The sequence below is a fragment of the Schistocerca piceifrons genome, chromosome 4, assembly GCF_021461385.2.
Source record: "Schistocerca piceifrons isolate TAMUIC-IGC-003096 chromosome 4, iqSchPice1.1, whole genome shotgun sequence".
NCBI classification, from domain to species: Eukaryota; Metazoa; Arthropoda; class Insecta; order Orthoptera; family Acrididae; genus Schistocerca; species Schistocerca piceifrons.
Window position 1 is genome coordinate 537,689,495 of NC_060141.1, and position 18,498 is coordinate 537,707,992.

The 18,498-nt window shown below is 43.2% G+C and overlaps 1 protein-coding gene across 3 annotated transcripts in view; it reads left to right on the forward strand.

Moving 5' to 3' along the window:
- Window positions 1–18,498, forward strand: part of LOC124795365 (very low-density lipoprotein receptor-like) — a 612,937-nt gene that overhangs the window by 71,391 nt on the left and 523,048 nt on the right. For all 3 annotated transcript variants that reach the window (XM_047259367.1, XM_047259366.1, XM_047259368.1), the window contains exon 2: window positions 4,460–4,579. In XM_047259367.1, coding sequence (XP_047115323.1) covers window positions 4,460–4,579 — 120 coding nt within the window. The remainder of the gene's footprint in view (window positions 1–4,459; window positions 4,580–18,498) is intronic.

Sequence of the window (18,498 nt, forward strand, 5' to 3'; positions counted from 1 at the left end):
TACAGTGCAACACTAGTTAGGGCGATACGTCGTGACCAAAACTCCATGCACATCTCGCGCCGTATAGGATTTGTCGAGACAAGTAAGCTTTTCGTAACTTCGTACTGTAATTTTCTTTTGAAAACCAGTTTACTTGCCAAGACTCCTATGTTAACAGAATTACTGGATTATTAGCTTCGGCAGTATGTGTTACAATCCACAGATCCATAAAAAAAGTAGAGGTTACAGACTCACAATCATATAAAAATGTATTAGGGCACACGCAAAGGTCCAAAGATAAAAATTGCGTACCCATAAAACAGAGTAGTGGTTGTTACATCATACAACGCTAACACCATTGTATCAAATGAGAAATGAGAACTATAAAATATGCTGTAAAATAACAACGCTCACAAAATTCTGTTCGTATGGACCGATACAGTCGAAAGCCAACATACAATAACGAATACCTCTGATAAGTAATATTTTAAGTAAAAGGACGCCATTAGAAAGTCCAAGCATTACAATGAAATGCCAGGTGTGCTGTTGTAAAGTATACACAACTTGGAATACGAATAGCACGAACAAGAAACAAACATGCCGCATCTTGCCTCTTCGTTGTATAATGCCATTTTCGCTGAAATAGTTTCTGATAAGTTGAGTTGGAATCTTACGGAAGCTAGTGCTCAGAGCTACCACCAGATGGCGGTCTGCTCTGCATGACAGTTACAACTAAATTAGCAAGGTCACGCTTCTGTTTAACAATGGAATCAACCGAAGTAGTTTACACCAAGCAACCATAACGGCGAAGTGTACAGAAATTGTATATTAGAAAAACTGCGTGCTGTAAATTGGCATGGATGGCTGCCTAAGTCATCAGATAAAAACTAGAAGCATTTAGAGACGTAACGATGACATATATTACACACATTAACAAATTTGCACCCAAAAAAAGGCGGAATAACACCGCCCTGGGCGGAGCTTGTGTAGTACGCATTTCAGCCGCTAGAGGTGTATAGCAACTCATTGCAGTTCAATGCCGCGTGTGTTGTCGACCTGCCTTCTTCTGTTAATTTGCAATGATTGTTGTTGCAAGCACAGTTTTGTTGTTCTTTCGTTTTTTATGAAAAATTTAAGACAACGTTCAGCTATGAAATTTTCTTTTCTACTTGGTAAACATGCTGCTGAATCTGTTTTAATGTTGAACGCAGCTTACCATGATGATGCAATGGGAAAAACTCAAGTGTAGGCGTGGTTCTCTCGATTTGAAAAAAGCGATGTGTCGATTGATGATGCGCCTCGTTCTGAACGTCCATCAACTGCCCGAATAGGCGAAAATATTGAAAAAATTAGAGAGCCTATACTCGCAGACTGTCGACAGATAATTTGAAAGTTTTAAGAAGAGTGCACAGCAGCGCTCGTCAAAAAAGACCCGATTTGTGGCAGAGAGGAGACTGGTTCTTCCGGCACGACAACGCACCTGCGCACTCAGCTCTGAGAGACAGTTTTGGCTAAAAATGGCATGGCTCCACTGCCCCATACACTTGACTTGCCTGACCTGGCTCCGTGCGACTTCATTTCCATACATGAAAAAGGCCATGGAAGGAGACCGATTTGACAAAATTGAAGTAGTCAAGAAAAAACGCGGGAAGAGCTGTCAGCCATTTCTAAAGATTACTACAAAAAATTTTTCGAACAGTGAAAGCACCGGTGTGACTGGTATTAGTTGTAAAGGAGAGTATTTTGAGGGGCAAAAGGTCGTTTTTTAAACAGTTTGAAAATACATAGTTTTTAAAAAATAATTCCGCTTTTTTTAGTACCCCTCGTACAGTCATGCAATAGAAACAGGGTACAGCTACACAGTCGACATTTACAGAATTGAGAGATAGGATTTGATCTTATTGGTCGCTTTCCCTGCACGCAAAGGATGACTGTTAACAATTACGTAGTAGGAAATTCCAAAACAAGCCCCTAAGCACTGTACGAAAGCAGTATATGAAATACAATTCTTGTAAAACATTTTTATAAAACATGTACTAGTTTAAAACTACATAATATGAAATGTATCTTACACAGGATGACACAAAATATAAAGGGAATTTTGGAAATGAGTGGGGGCAGCCATGGGTAGATGGCAGCACTGCGGGTTCGTGAAAGGTAGCTAGTAAACAGTCCGCCATTTCAGTAATCATGGATCAGTGGAACGGACAACAGCGTGTTAGCCATAGAATTTATAAAAGCAATGGTAGCTTGCTAGCGGTGCAAAGGGAATTTCGACGTTTTTATAATTTAGGGCGTCATGATCTGTCGAAACACGTGATAAAATGTTGGATTATAACTTTGAGGAGACTGGGATATGCCCTCAAGAAGAAACCAACAAGACGACCAAGAAGTGTGCGTTCTCCAGCGAACATTGATGTTATAAGCGGGTCTGTCTTATGGAGCCCACGGCGTTGAATTCGTAAGCAACCAGCAGTGGTTGGAATGGCTCGGGACAGTATTCGTAGAATTCATGATCTTGATTTAAAATTTCGTCCGTATAAACTATACAAACTACAAATGGTGCAACAACTGGAGGACAACGATTACCGGTTACGATTGGGATTCCGTCAACAAATAACAAAAATAAGCAATGACGATGAATTTCTAAACAAGTTTTGGATGTCAGGTGAGGCACATGTTCATGTGTTCACAGGTTATGAGAATAAACACAACTACCGTCACTGGGCAAACACAAATACTAACGACGTTCATTAGCGTCCTTTACACGCTAGTAAAGTGACAGTATGGTGTGGTGTTCCATCACATGGGATTATCATAGCGTATTTTTTCGCAAATGAACAGAAAAACACAGTAACTGTCAATGCCGATCGTTACGTAGAGATGTTACGAACTTCCGTTACATCTGCATTGAACAACTTTGCAAACGTTCAAGAAGCCTGGTTTCAACAGGACGGAGACGTCTACAGACGTTAAAGTAACCTCTGGCGTGCCACAGGGGAGTGTTATGGGACCATTGCTTTTCACAATATATATAAATGACTTAGTCGATAGTGTCGGAAGTTCCATGCGGCTTTTCGCGGATGATGCTGTAGTATACAGAGAAGTTGCTGCATTAGAAAATTGTAGCGAAATACAGGAAGATCTGCAGCGGATAGGCACTTGGTGCAGGGAGTGGCAACTGACCCTTAACATAGACAAATGTAATATATTGCGAATACATAGAAAGAAGGATCCTTTATTGTATGATTATATGATAGCGGAACAAACACTGGTAGCAGTTACTTCTGTAAAATATCTGGGAGTATGCGTACGGAACGATTTGAAGTGGAATGATCATATAAAACTAATTGTTGGTAAGGCGGGTACCAGGTTGAGATTCATTGGGAGAGTGCTTAGAAAATGTAGTCCATCAACAAAGGAGGTGGCTTACAAAACACTCGTTCGACCTATACTTGAGTGTTGCTCATCAGTGTGGGATCCGTACCAGGTCGGGTTGACGGAGGAGATAGAGAAGATCCAAAGAAGAGCGGCGCGTTTCGTCACTGGGTTATTTGGTAACCGTGATAGCGTTACGGAGATGTTTAATAAACTCAAGTGGCAGACTCTGCAAGAGAGGCGCTCTGCATCGCGGTGTAGGTTGCTCGCCAGGTTTCGAGAGGGTGCGTTTCTGGATGAGGTATCGAATATATTGCTTCCCCCTACTTATACTTCCCGAGGAGATCACGAATGTAAAATTAGAGAGATTAGAGCGCGCACGGAGGCTTTCAGACAGTCGTTCTTCCCGCGAACCATACGCGACTGGAACAGGAAAGGGAGGTAATGACAGTGGCACGTAAAGTGCCCTCCGCCACACACCGTTGGGTGGCTTGCGGAGTATCAATGTAGATGTAGATGTAGTAACATCACACATCACACATTGCACTGCAATCAATGGCATGTGTGCGAGAACTGTTTGGCAACCGTGTGATCTCACGATTCGGTAACATTCCCTGGCCCCCTACATCGCCAGATTTATCCGTTCGTGATTTTTTTATTATGAGGCTACCTCAAGAGCAAAGTCTACACGCATCGACCAAGAACCCTGGATGAATTAAAACAGAGAATTCGGGAGGCAATTCATAGTATCCCAGCTGATACGTTGCTGCGGTCAATGAGGAATCTCAACAGCAGGTTTCACGAATGTATTCGTACAGGAGGAAGCCATCTAAAGGATGTAATTTTTTAAAAAAATGATAAATACCATCAGTGTTTCGTAAATGGCGGAGTTATAAGGTTTCAATTACTATGAATGCGATTCCTTTCCTTAATCACATCTAGTTTTATTGGATTGTGGAAATGTTCCAGTTTTTTTGTGTCGCCCTGTATTTATTAAATTTTCATCTTTACGTAAGCGTGCTATCGCTGTGTGAGTAAAATAGTTGCAGCTGCAGTAATCGTGACTGCTTACTGGTTGTGACGAGCCCTCTGTTGCTTGCAGGTGCGTGCACACTGCGGCAGTTCCAGTGCGCCAACGGCCACTGCATCCCACTGACGTGGATGTGTGAGGGCGAAGACGACTGCGGCGACAATTCGGACGAAACCAACGCCGTCTGCAGAGGTGAGTACCGGGGAATAGCGTGGCGCCGCCTGCGTGACGGCAGAGCAGTCCAAAGCGAGGTCGTTTCTTCACACACCAACTGTTGCCTTAGATTCTTGGGTTTCTTTGCAGCTGATAGCAGAACGCTCATTCTGAGGTGTAAATGGCTTGGATTACTGTATCAGTTAGTGATTCTGTTTATTCCGTGTTCTCACGTTAAAGGAAGTCTGTAAATACGAGGTGGGATACAAAAGCTCCCGAAATAATTTAGCTGAAATGTCCTACCTAGATCGTATTCTACACAACCTACAAAGGAGTCTCCTTAAAAGTGAATACGTCGATGTCAACGTTTCTACTGCTTCCGAGATATATCACGGAAGTCTGACTTCGTTACGGTGTGTTCTGTATCCTCAGCATTTCCGCTTGAACCCCTTCATGTATTAAGTCCTCGTCCCTTCGGTTTGGTTTTTATCTTGGGGGAAGAGGAAGACCCGCAAAGCTATGTTTTATTAGTATTGTGCGTAGAGAACTTTCGTCACATTGTTCAGTCAAAAATGCTGTAATAATGTAGGCCAAGTGCGGTCGCGCATGGCTATCGTGGAGTACCCAAAATCGCTTGTACTGCAGTTCTGTCGATGTCTTTTCATTATATCTTCCCTCAAATGTCGTAGAACATGACTATAGAGTTCTTTGTTGACCATAGCCGGGAGGGATGAAGTGTTCATGAGCAGTTCCGGCAAAATATATACACTATTGGCCATTAAAATTGATACACCACGAAGATGACGTGCTACAGACGCGAAATTTAACCGACAGGAAGAAGATGCTGTGATAAGCAAATGATAAGCTTTTCAGAGCATTCACACAAGGTTGGCGCCGATGGCGACACCTACAGCGTGCTGACAGGAGGAAAGTTTCCAACCGATTACTCATACACAAACAGCAGTTGACCGGCATTGCCTGGTGAAACGTTGTGGTGCCTCGTGTAAGGAGGAGAAATGCGTACCATCACGTTTCCGACTTTGCTAAAGGTCGGATTGTAGCCTATCGCGATTGCTGCTCGCGTTGATCGAGATCCAATGACTGTTAGCAGAATATGGAATCGGTGGGCTCAAGAGGGTAATACGGAACGCCGTGCTGGATCCCAACGGCCTCGTATCAGTAGAAGTCGAGATGACAGGCATCTTATCCGCGTGGTTTAAACGAATCGTGCAGCCACGTCTCGATCCCTGAGTCAACAGATGGGGACGTTTGAAAGACGACGTTTGCAGCAGCATGGACTATTAGTTCGGACACCATGGCTGCGGTTACCCTTGACGCTGCATCACAGACAGGAACGCATGCGATGGTGTACTCAACGACGAACCAGGGTGCACGAATGGCAAAACGTCGTTTTTTCGGATGAATCCAGGTTCTGTTTACAGCATCATGATGGTCGCATCCGTGTTTGGCCTCATCGCGGTGAACGCACATTGGAATCGTGTATTCGTCATCGCCATACTGGCGTATCACCCGGCGTGATGGTATGGGGTGCCATTGGTTACACGTCTCGGTCACCTCTTATTCGCATTGACGGCACTTTGAACAGTGGATGTTACATTTCGTATGTGTTACGACCCGTGGCTCTACCCTTCATTCGATCCCTGCAAAACCCTATACTTCAGCAGGATAATGCACGTCCGCATGTTGCAGGTCCTGTACGGGTCTTTCTGGATACAAAAAATGTTCCTCTGCTGCCCTGGCCAGCGCATTCTCCAGATCTGTCACCAATTGAAAACGTCTGGTCAATGGTTGTCGAGCAACCGGCTCGTCACAATACGCCAGTCACTACTCTTGGTGAACCGTGGCATCATGTTGAAGCTGCATAGGCAGCTGTACCTGTACACGCCATCCAAGCTCTGTTTGACTCAATGCCCAGGCGTATCAAGGCCGTTATTACGGCCAGAGGTGGTTTTTCTGGGTACTGATTTCTCAGGATCTATGCACCCAAATTGCGGGAAAATGTTATCACATGTCAGTTCTAGTATGACATATTTGTCCAATGAATACCCGTTCATCATCTGCACATCTTCTTGGTGTAGCAATTTTAATGGCCAGTAGTGTAGAATCAGGCAAAGGACTATTTAAGCTTGTCCCCGTCGAGGTTTTCTTTACTAAAATGAAAGAAGACACGGCCATTGTGACCACTGCAGCTTAGTTTCCGGGTCAGTCATAAACCTAACTGCCATCACTAGTGACACTCTCCATAAGTAGTTTGCCTCATCTTGATGCAAATTTTAAGTCACCCGCAGACTTCGTCGCGAAATTGCTTCTGATAATCTTCAAACAATCGTGGCACAAACTTCGCCACGGTTCATATGACAAAATACGTTAACATTCTCCATAACTTATTTCCGGGGTATGGTAGAGATCTTTGGTGGTCTATGATCTTGATGAATTTGATACTTCCTTCCAGGTCATTATCTGGTATGGTGCCAGTTGAAGGCCGACCGACCGTAGTCACCATCAGTAACGTTCACCAGTTGTTAAAATGCATGTAAGGTCTCCAAAAGCTTGCTTCAGCAATTTCTGCGTTTCTGCAGAGATATTCCCCAAGTTTATAACAGAACTTTGTACAGGCACGCTCTTCTTCCAGATCAGCCGTTGCAAAAGCGCAGACTCACGGAAACATGACAGAGGATTAACGCTCACCAGCAGTTAACCAAAGCACTCAGCTCGCAGTCAGCACAAATATTTAGGGTTGACGTACAGTACAGATCGTGTATGAATAACGTTAATTTCGGAAACTTTGGCATGCCAGCTCGTATTACAGGATGAGTTCCATCTCAGGCTCAAGAATTAGTTTCCATTCGCGAGAAATAATTTTCCCCGATTGTCTTCAGCCTTCTATAGTACAACATACAAGACTAAAACTAGAGCATGCGCACCTTTGTTCTGTGGCCAGGGCACTGTATTTAGAGATGGCCTTAATGCGCATCATGAGCAAAGCTGTATGTGATGTGGTCAAATTAAGCGAGGAGGAGAACACGTATAGTAGTAGTATGGTGAAAGCTCCAGGACTTAAGGGAAGTGACACTACCTGGGCATAGGCTCGATAATACAGAATTGTCAAACAAAATCCAACCGGAAATGTGTTCCCGGCATGTCATGAGAACGTAATTGAGGAATCACGCATTCACGTTAGTAGCGACCGTTTCCAGGAGCTTCTTAGAAATTCGTTCGTTCGCTAACTACGGTCGCTCATATAGTGTCCGAATTGTAAAAGTTTTCCAGCCAATTTTATCTTTGTTTGTAGGAGAACATGACAGGAGTAAGATAAACATTCTTCAGCGGTCAAGAGCAAAAAGGACAAATTTATTATGGTTTTCGATCCAGAAGGTTGTCCGTAGTCTCTGACGGGTTTACTTAAACGGACTTCCGCTTTACATAACCTTTTCTTGAGAACCTAAGCTTTACAATAAATGTTACTTCATAAACAACTTTCGACATTATACTGTCGTTCTTTGCATTCAGATGCCATGTGTGGCAGTCCTGTTTCTTCTTAGATGAAATACAGAACGGTGGCTCGATGTCGAAACGGTAACATGCCTTAGAAGAGCTGGTGATAATGAAAACAAAACAGTGGTGAACGGGGTAGGAAAAAGTTACATTGTCAAAATTGGTGTGATAAGAATGGCAGCTACAATTCATTGCTATGTAGATAACTTACAATTAGTTAAACACATCCCTGATAGTTAAGAATAATATGCGGTGACTGTAGTCTACGAATCTTTCTTATTCCTTACTATCTTCAGGTATCTCCCAGATCGTTAGACAGGTAGACAGTTGACCATAAAATTTTCCTTCCAGGTTGTTTCTTCCGAACAGTTTCTTCGTCACCGTAGCTTAGTTATTGCCGACACATTCTCTGTTTCTTACTAGACTTCATTTCTATAGACAGTCGACAGGAGCTGTTTCCCTGTAGTATTTGACATCTGAGTTACTATCTTGGCCGAGAGCAGGCTAAAATCTGGCGTTTCCGTTAACCTCTGTTAAACGTTACTTATTCCGCTTGTTAATTGCGAAATTAAGCGCGTCGTTCTCTTAGGTAAAGTGTTATACGTCCAAATTTGTGTTTCGGAAGACTTCAGTTTGAATTCTAAATCATGACAGAAGTCTCTTATTTTACGCAGTTGTATATAATCGCATTTTACTGGTGTAATCAGTAATCAATAGAGATATTCCGAATGTTTCGTGCGTCACGTAACTGAATTTAACAGCGTAACAATTAATATGATGAATATTGCATTGCTTTGAATTTACCTGCCGATGAATGATGGCGTACAGTCGACTTCATATCCTAAATGTTGCGCTGCCAAAGTCCTGTTTCGTTTTTGTGCAGTTAATAACTGCAGGAACATAACCGGTGCTATTTGTATTTAATGCTCTAAATGTAACTCTTCTGGAATACATCGTTCGTTCGCAAGCGCCAAGTATTTAACTGTTAAGTAGGAATTAGTTATCATCCGTCAAAGGTAGCCAGAACCATCGGTTTCCCAAGCATCTAACTATTGTAAATGACCGATGGTATCATCGTATAACTCTATTTGAAACCATAAATCTCTCTCTCTCTCTCTCTCTCTCTCTCTCTCTCTCTGTGTGTGTGTGTGTGTGTGTGTGTGTGTGTGTGTGTGTGTGTGTGTGTGTGTTTTGCACGCACTAGCGCAGGTATTTAGAGGGAATAGTTTTCAAGCAGCTACGATTTCAGATCGTGTTGAAACATAAATTTATTTCTTATTAAATAACTTCCATCTCCCTGTAGATAGTGAAAGGTTGTTGTGGCTGAATACCCCAATCCAGTCTGTGCCTCACTAAGACTGAGCGATGGACAGTGTAAGTCATGTCCATCCAGTAATAAATTTATGAAAGTTACTGCTTTCGAACTGTGGCAGTTGACAACAAACTTCGTAAGATGTAAATGTATAGAGAGACTGTCAATATGCTCACTATCTTCAGAGGCTCTATAGTGGACAACGTATATATGCTTCTGTGCATCAAATTTTTTCCGCCAAGTTACATGTGCAGGGGCTATCTTAAACCAAAAAAAACAGCACTGGATATTTGAGTCATTCACTTACACAGGTTTTGAAATATAATCGAATATTTCCTGTAATGAGCTATAGTCTATCATCACGTAAATACTGGATTATGAAATGCAAAGAAATACACCTACGTAAAAAAAATCACAGCACCGTAGGGCGAAACATTCCATTGCAAAACTGAAATGTTGGAGCATTAATAAGTAGTGCAATCGGCAGAATGTTGAATGCAAACTTGTATACGTGCTTGAATTGTGTTGTACAAGTGCCGGATATCAGTTTTTAGGATGGAGTTCCATGCTTATTACACTAGGTCGGTCAACACGGGGTTTTTTAGTGACCTTACTGGTCACTTAAATACTTTGAACATTTCACTTCAAGACGAAAATAACTCTGTTGCTGATTTAGTGCAGACGATTCAAGCATTAAAAAAAAACTTATTTTGTGGGGAAAACAGTTGCGCGAGAAGAATTGTAGACACTTTCCTGCACTAGAAAGTGTTAAAGAATATGTGGATTTTTCAGATTATGTTCAAATCATTTGCAAATTACATGAACAGTTTGAAAACAGAGTTTTGGAGATAAGTGAGCTTCAACCGGCCTTAGATATATTTGTTTGCCCGTTTTCCCTTCGGGCAGAGGACGTCTCACAAGTGCTTCAACTAGAGGTGACTGACCTGCAGTGCGATATCCGCCTGAAGAACCGCTTTTTTATGTCTAAAACTTTGGATGACTTTTACAAGGGTCTTCCACGAGAGAAATACCCTCTTTTGCACAATCACGCGGCCAAATTTCTCTCAATGTTTGGTTCTACGTATATTTGTGAGCGCTTTTTCTCTCTTTTAAAGCTTGCTAAAACTAAGAACTGTTCATTACTTGGCGATAAAAATTTGACTAATTCTTTCAGGTTGTCAGTCTCACGGAATATTGTACCAAACCTAGACAAAATCGTTTCCTCGAAAAAGAAAAACGTGTAAAATGTTAATTGTCTTCTTTAACAATGTTTACTGTAAGAATTAAAGAGCTTTATAACCTTAATTCTATTTTTTTTAAGTTTTCAAACTTGGTCAGTTAAAATTATTACGTACAAAACAGCAAACTAAGGATCCGATTTATAAACTCTGAAAAGGGATACAAAAAGCTGTAGCACGAAGTATAACAAAAAAATTTAGTTGTAGCTACTAACAGTAAGAATGAGAAACTATATCCCTTACATAAAACTATTTCTAAAATAGAATATTTTGTTTATGTTGGATCAGACCGCGGGACAGTCCAGTCCAGTGCAGAGCAGTGCTGTGCGGTCTCTCTCTCTCTCTCTCTCTCTCTCTCTCTCTCTCTCTCTCTCTCTCTCTCTCTCGCCGGCCGAAGTGGCCGTGCGGTTAAAGGTGCTGCAGTCTGGAACCGCAAGACCGCTACGGTCGCAGGTTCGAATCCTGCCTCGGGCATGGATGTTTGTGATGTTCTTAGGTTAGTTCGGTTTAACTAGTTCTAAGTTCTAGGGGACTAATGACCTCAGCAGTTGAGTCCCATAGTGCTCAGAGCCATTTCTCTCTCTCTCGCTCCTATGGCGACACTAGCGACACACGGTCGCGGACGGGGCGCTGAACTACACTGCCTTGCGCCCGCGCCCTGCCCTAGACCATAACTCCAGGTGTAGCCCCAATGTGTCTAGCACGCAGATAAATGGATTGCAGGCCATCGACTTGTATCTTTCTAACCAACACACGGCGTACACTGGAACCGAGACAGAACCACCTTTTATCAGAAAACGCAACAGAAACTCACCATGCTCTCCAATGATCTCTCGTTTGACACCACTGAAGTCGCAAATGGAGATGGTTAGGGATCAGTGGCATTGATGTTACAGGACGTCTGGCTCGGAGGTGACCTCGAAGTAACAGATTTGTAATAGTTCGTTGTGCCACCGGGGTGCCAGCTGCTGTTCGAATTGCTGCTGCAGACGAACACGATGGTCTTATTTCTCGGTAGTGCTACGTGGCCATCAGGAGCCCGTCCTTCTCTCGACCGTACATTCGTGTGACTTCCGCTGCCAGCAATCATATGTAGGGGCTACATTCCTACCAACATCATCTGCGCTATCACAGAAGGAACACCTATATTCTCGTAAACGACCTCATCGAAACTTAATAAGGTGTTGATATTGACGTCTTCGTCTCCTTAAAAGCGTTCTTGACTAAGGACTACTCACCATATCCAGTTTGAAAGGTAACTAACTTTTACAACCGTTACAGCGTGTATTTAAAGCAAACCTGATTTGCATCCTCATAGTCGCACTACTAGCGCCGCCCTTACGCGACTGGCACCAGATTTTAGTAGACGTCTTTCAGATTTAGTAACAGGCCTACCAACTCCTCAGCAGTGTTGCAACTTTTTTGCAGTCAGCGTATTACACAAATTTTTGGCGGATTGGGTACTGTGCGTCAGGTTGCTAAATGATTGCCTATAGTTGAAAACAAAACGCCCATAAGGCAGCTGGAGCCCCGCCGAACCGCCGGTTCTTTCCGGTTGCTCGCTGGCGGCGGCCCAGAATGCCTGGCCGGGCACTGAGAAGCGGCCGTGATCTCTCAACCTTATAGACACTTCTGCACTGTCACGCCATCACTTCGTGAGTGCGGCTGACACTTAGCGTGAGCGATGTGTCACCACTTAAACTGCTGCAACAGAAAGGCAGACATTCAGGAATTTCCAAATTAGTACGAATTTGTACAGTATCTAAGCGTCCTCGCTTCGCTACTGCTTGCTGTTCGATCTACTTTGCTACTGCTTCTGAAAGAGGTGAAGGATACGCCATCATTGTTTATTCACGAGTTCGCAAACTTCAAACAAACCAGAATTGTTTGGCCGGCCGGTGTGGCCGTGCGGTTCTAGGCGCTTCAGTCCGGAACCGCGTGAACGCTGCGGTCGCAGGTTCGAATCCTGCCTCGGGCATGGATGAGTGTGTTGTCCTTAGGTTAGTTAGGTTTAAGTAGTTCTAAGTTCTAGGGGACTGATGACCACAGATGTTAAGTCCCATAGTGCTCAGAGCCATTTGAACCATTTGAACCAGAATTGTTGTCTGGTATAAATGTTGGCAGAAAAATGGTTTGATGCTGTTCTCGACGCTAGTGTACCTTAGCAAGCCTCTTACGGGGGGACAGTTTTTGAACTACATGAAAAAGAATTAGTTAAGACTACGGCGTGCAAGCGCTTTATCCAACATGTAAAAGTCACTACAGATATTCGGATTTAGGTTAGGACATGTTCGACATGCCTTCCATCATTGCCGATGATGTGGCGCAGACGAATAACTAAATTCTGCCTGACCCGCTGAAGTGTCGGAATACTGATGCTGTCGATGACCTCCTGAATGTCTGTTTTCAGATCAGCAATCGTTTTGGGATTATTACTGTACACCTTGTCTTTAATACAGCCCCACAGAAAGGAGTCACATATATTCAGATCGGTTGAATATGGTGCCAATCGAGGTCCATGCCAGTGGCCTCTGAGTACCCCAGAGCAAGAATGCGGTCCATAAGGGCTCCTCCAAGACATCACTCTCCTACTCAGATGGAGTCGAGCTCCGTCTTAGATGACCCACATATTGTCGAAATCAGGGTCACTTTGCACAATGAGGATGAAATCATCTTCCAAAACCGTTACGTACGGTTCGGTAGTCACCGTGATATCAAGGAATATTGCACCGATTATTCGTGACGGGACACTGCACATCGCACAGTAACCCGTTAAGGATGAAGAGACTTCTCGATCGCGAAATGCGCATTCTCGGTTCCCCAAATTTTCCAACTTTGCTTATTGACGAACCGATCCAAATGAGATGGCCGACAAGACGCGTGCTCATGCGCATACTAATTCCCATCGTGCCTCGGGTCCAACCGTGCAGTTCGAACGTCCTAATGCAAACCATTCAGAACGTAAGGCGATTTGGTTTCATATAGTTCAGTAATTGTCACCCTGTATCTCTGCGTAAGTACCACAACCTACATCCATTTGACATTACTTATGGCAGTTAAGCCTTGATCTTACTCTAAAATTTAACCACCTCCTCCTTAACATGAACTTCCCACCATTAAAAATTCACGAGTCCTTGCTGTCTATCCAACTAATCCTAAGCAATCATCTGCAACACCACATCCTCTTTATCAGCGAAGTGCTATAACTGCTGGATAACAAGATCACCTAGAGATCTTGCACGCATTTGCTTTCAGTGATATTCATACATGTTTCCTGTCGGTTTTCTACCGAAATAAATCCATCAGTCATCAGGCCGCGTTTGCCTTTTCTCATGTCTTGCAATTTAACAAAGAACTTCGTTGGCTTACGTACCAACAGTTCGTTTCGATACATGTTCTATTCACAACTATTTATATTCATTGCCATTACAATTACGTTGTGCACCACAGTCTGTCCAATGACGCAACTATTCCACAAAGGAACTTAAAGCGTGGGAAGCCAGTGGGTTTGAAAATTATTTCGACAAGCCTCTCCACACAACATTCTAGAATTTCTAGAATAAACAAAACTGTTGAAAGTGGGTCCTTCACTCTACTGTTTTAAGCCATCCTGAATGCCCATACGATTCTGCAATTCCTGACCGTGCCTATCACTTCTGTACTCATCGTGAAACGTCCCCTTAAAACAATTGTACATGACTGTGCTTATACTGACACACAATATTTTTTTTAGCGCAAAGCAATCTGACTTTCAGAAATCCCTACAAAAGAATGGCCCTGACTAACATTAACCTATGCGTTTCACAAATCGCTTACCTCACAAAAATCTTGGTTACTCGAACTACTGCAATACAGCGAGCGCCACTACTGCCAGCTAAATAAAAGATTCAAACTACGGAAGGCACTAATACTGATAGGCATAGTTAGCAAATGAAAGATTTTAATAGAGAACAAACAATGTATTTACCTTAATAATCATAATGTATATAGCAGTTCATGACAAATTACAAAACTCCGCCATCTCTCTCCCCACATCCACCACCGCTGGCGGCTCACCTCCAACTGCGCAACGCTACGCGCTGTTAACAGCCCAGCTGCCCAACACTACAATGGCAGACAACAATGCAAACTAGCCACAGACTGCACACAGCACAGCCAGTGATTTTCATACAGAGGTGGCGTTACCAATAAAAAAACCTAAACAGTCTACTTATAATCGTAACAGCTCGATGAAAGACAGGGTCAAACCTGCGAGGAAGTTTCAACTTTCTGCACATACATCGACTGGCAGGAAGTGTCGAATGTTGCTAAATTGAGGTTCAGTCTCTGTGAAAACAGAGTTAATTCGCATGGCGAATGGAACCGTTGATTAATTTAGCCAATGTTAGCCAACTTTTTGATGCTCTTCCAGCAAACCTGAACATTAATGGTGAAATTTATAACGTTCTCACCAATAATTTTGTTTGTTCTCATTTCCGCAGTTAGAACCCCCCAGCAACATTTAAACCATGATTTTCTAAGCAGCGGTACGGGAAGGGCTTAAGTTTACTTCCATATATTTCGTGGCGATTGCTCTGTTGACCGAGCTGCCCAAGCAGCACTAAATTTTCTTCCTATACTTCCGACAGTACCTCTCCCTTACCTTCCGAACTTCACAGAAGTTCTCTTGCATACCACTACTACTCCTGGAAGAAAGGATACTGCTGAGAAAATGGTTTAGCCACAGCGCAAGTGATCGTTTCTAGAATAAACTGTCACCCTGCACCAGAGTATGCGCTCATATTGAAAGGTCCTGGGTTAGTCCCGATACGGCGCACAGATTTAATCTGAAGGAAGTTTCAAACCAGTGCATACTCAACTCCAAAGTGACAATATATTCTCGTGAAGGGATAGTTCAAAACGAGTTCACAACGAAAATTTTGTGTCCCAGCACGAAATTGGTCTGAGATCGCGCTATGCACTGCACGTGTACTGTACTTCGAGGAGCAACATCTCAGGATACTGATCGCGTTTCGCATTCTGAACAACTCTGTATTGTAGCACTTCAGTAACTTCGCTAAAGTGTATACTGACTATCGCAGTTAGAGGATGATGTACTTTTAATCGGGATGTTAGCCACCAATCACGCTAGTCTTCAGAGTCTAACGCTACTCTGCCCCTACAACAGCGAGCAAAACACGACTGTAAATCCTCTAAAATTACCTACACAATTAGAATCTAAGTGGCGGAATATGTCCTTCCTATGTGAAGCCTGCTCTCGGTGAAGCTGAATATAGTAGCACTAGGACTCTAGATGGTTTGACAACAAGAATTTTTAACGCGTTTGTTTCACGTACGAGATGCCTTGAGAAAGTTATCAATCACTCAAGTTTTGACTTTACCAGTAACGAAGTTGTTAAAACCTCATTAAATGTAGGGTATTAAGAAATGCAGTTCTTGTCAACACTTCCGGTCCTTAATCTAGTGAGACATAAAGAGAAAAGCAGAAAATGTAGACTATTTTTAGTGACTTTGAGGTATTACTTTTAACGGAAATTCAGCAATAAAACCTCAACTTTATACCTATAGTTCGTAGCGTATTCTAAAACACTGTTAAATTATGAAGCACCGCTGATCAACCGAAATTTATCTAAGTTCCTGCATTTATGTTATCTTTCGAATGGCTAAATATGTTGCGTACAGGATTTATAAAAGTTGGCAATAGTGCAATATAGCATTAAACGCATATAGAACTCCGCTGGCGCAAAAATGTTCAGAGAATACGAACCCCAACCCCCCTCCCCCCACCGGAGTGGGGGACTGATGACCTTAGCTGTTTAGTCCCCCTTAAACATCCCAACAACAACCACCACCACCACCACCACCACCACCACCGGAGGACCTGTTAATCCCTCAAGTTTCTCAAAACTGAAGTTATTGGCCCATATTTCGGGACTGTCAATCTTCTAAATTCTGAATATAAAAAGACTAAGTTGTAGGCATGGCGGATAGTATACAATACATACAAGAACTAATAGGGTGCAATACTAATTAAACATAAAGAATGAAATACTCGGATTAAAAAGGGTGTAAGAAAGGGTTGTCTATGCGCTCCTACTATTCAGTCAGTATATCAGAAAAGCAATGAAAAATAAGAGATGTTAAATAGCGAAATTAAAATTCATGGTTAAAGGATATCAGTGATGAGTTTGCTGGCCTCAGTGAAAGTGAAGAATTAAAAGAACTGAATGGAATGAACAGTCCAGCGAGCCCAAAAATGCGGTTGACAGTAAACCGAAGAAAGGCGAAAGTGATGAGGCGTAGAGGCAATGAGATAAGCGATAAATTTAACATCAAAACGGGGATCACGAAGGTACGGAAGCAAAATGTGTGACCGACGTAGCAACGATGACGTAAATAGCAGTTTCTAGCACACAAAATCGTCATTCCAGGCCAAGAGCAGTCTGCTGCTAGGTTAAAACATCGGCATTAATCTGAGGAAGAAATTTCTTAGGCTATAAGAATACGTTTGGAGCAGTGAGTCACGGACAGTGGGAAAACGGGAACAGAAGAAAATCGAAGTGTTTAAGACGTGTGTTACGGAAGACTTTTGAAAATAGGTGGCCTGATAAGGTATTTGGAGGTTCATCTAAATCTACATACATACTCCGCAATCCACCATACGGTGCGTGGCGAAGGGTATCTCGTACCACAATTAGCATCTTCTCTCGCTGTTCCACTCCCAAACAGAACGAGGGAAAAACGACTGCCTATGTGCCTCTGTACGAGCCCTAATCTGTCTTATCTTTGTGGTCTCTCCGCGAAATGTAAGTTGGCGACAAATAAAATTGTACTGCAGTCAGCCTCAAATGCTGGTTCTCTAAATTTCCTCAGTAGAGATTTACGAAAAGAACGCCTCCTTTCCTCTAAAGACTCCCACTCGAGTTCCTGAAGCATTTCCGTAACAGTCGCGTGATGATAAAACCTACCAGTAACAAATCTAGCAGCCCGCCTCTGAATTGCTTCTATGTCCTCCCTCAATCCGACCTGATAGCGATCCCAAACGCTCGAGCAGTACTCAAGAATAGGTCATATTAGTATCTTACAAGCGGTCTCTTTTACAGATGAACCACATCTTCCCAAAATTCTACCAATGAACCGAAGACGACTATCCGCCTTCCCCACAACTGCCATTACATGCTTGTCCCACTTCACACCGCTCTGCAATGTTACGCCCAAATATTTAATCGAAGCAGAGAATCGGCAAAGAAAGGTAGAGAAAACACTGACAAAAAGGGACTAGATGGAAGGACATATGCTAAGACACAAGGAATAACGTCCGTGGTACTAGAGGGAGCTGTAGACGGCAGAAACTAAACGGGAAGATAGATTCAAATACATCGAGCAAATAACGGTGGACTTACGGTGCTAGTGTTAGGATGAATATGTTGAGGAGAGAGAGAGAGAGAGAGAGAGAGAGAGAGAGAGAGAGAGAGTCGCGGAGGGTAGCATCTAACCAGCCAGAATTATTTTATTTTGGTAATCAGTCTCCATTATAGCAGTAATACCTAAAAGTTTGCGAGCGAGAATAGCTTTAACGAGAAGCGGAGGGAGACAGTAGCCAGCACAGATGTGCTGCTGGTGACGAAGATACACATCCTTGGAGTGCCGTAGATGTCCGTTGCTATTCAGGTTACGGTCGTTGGTGGAAGTTTTCCATCTCAGGGTCTGAGCGTGGCTTTCGGCCAACGCGGCGGTACGTGCTCTGCGGGTGGCCGCCGAGATTACGAATGCTCGGCTCGCAGCCGCCACTACCCCTGCCCTCGACCCCACATACGCAGTAATTTCCCCAACCCCCCTCCCCCCCGCCACACCCCTCACCGCCCCTGCCGGTCGCGGCTCCTGTTTACTAC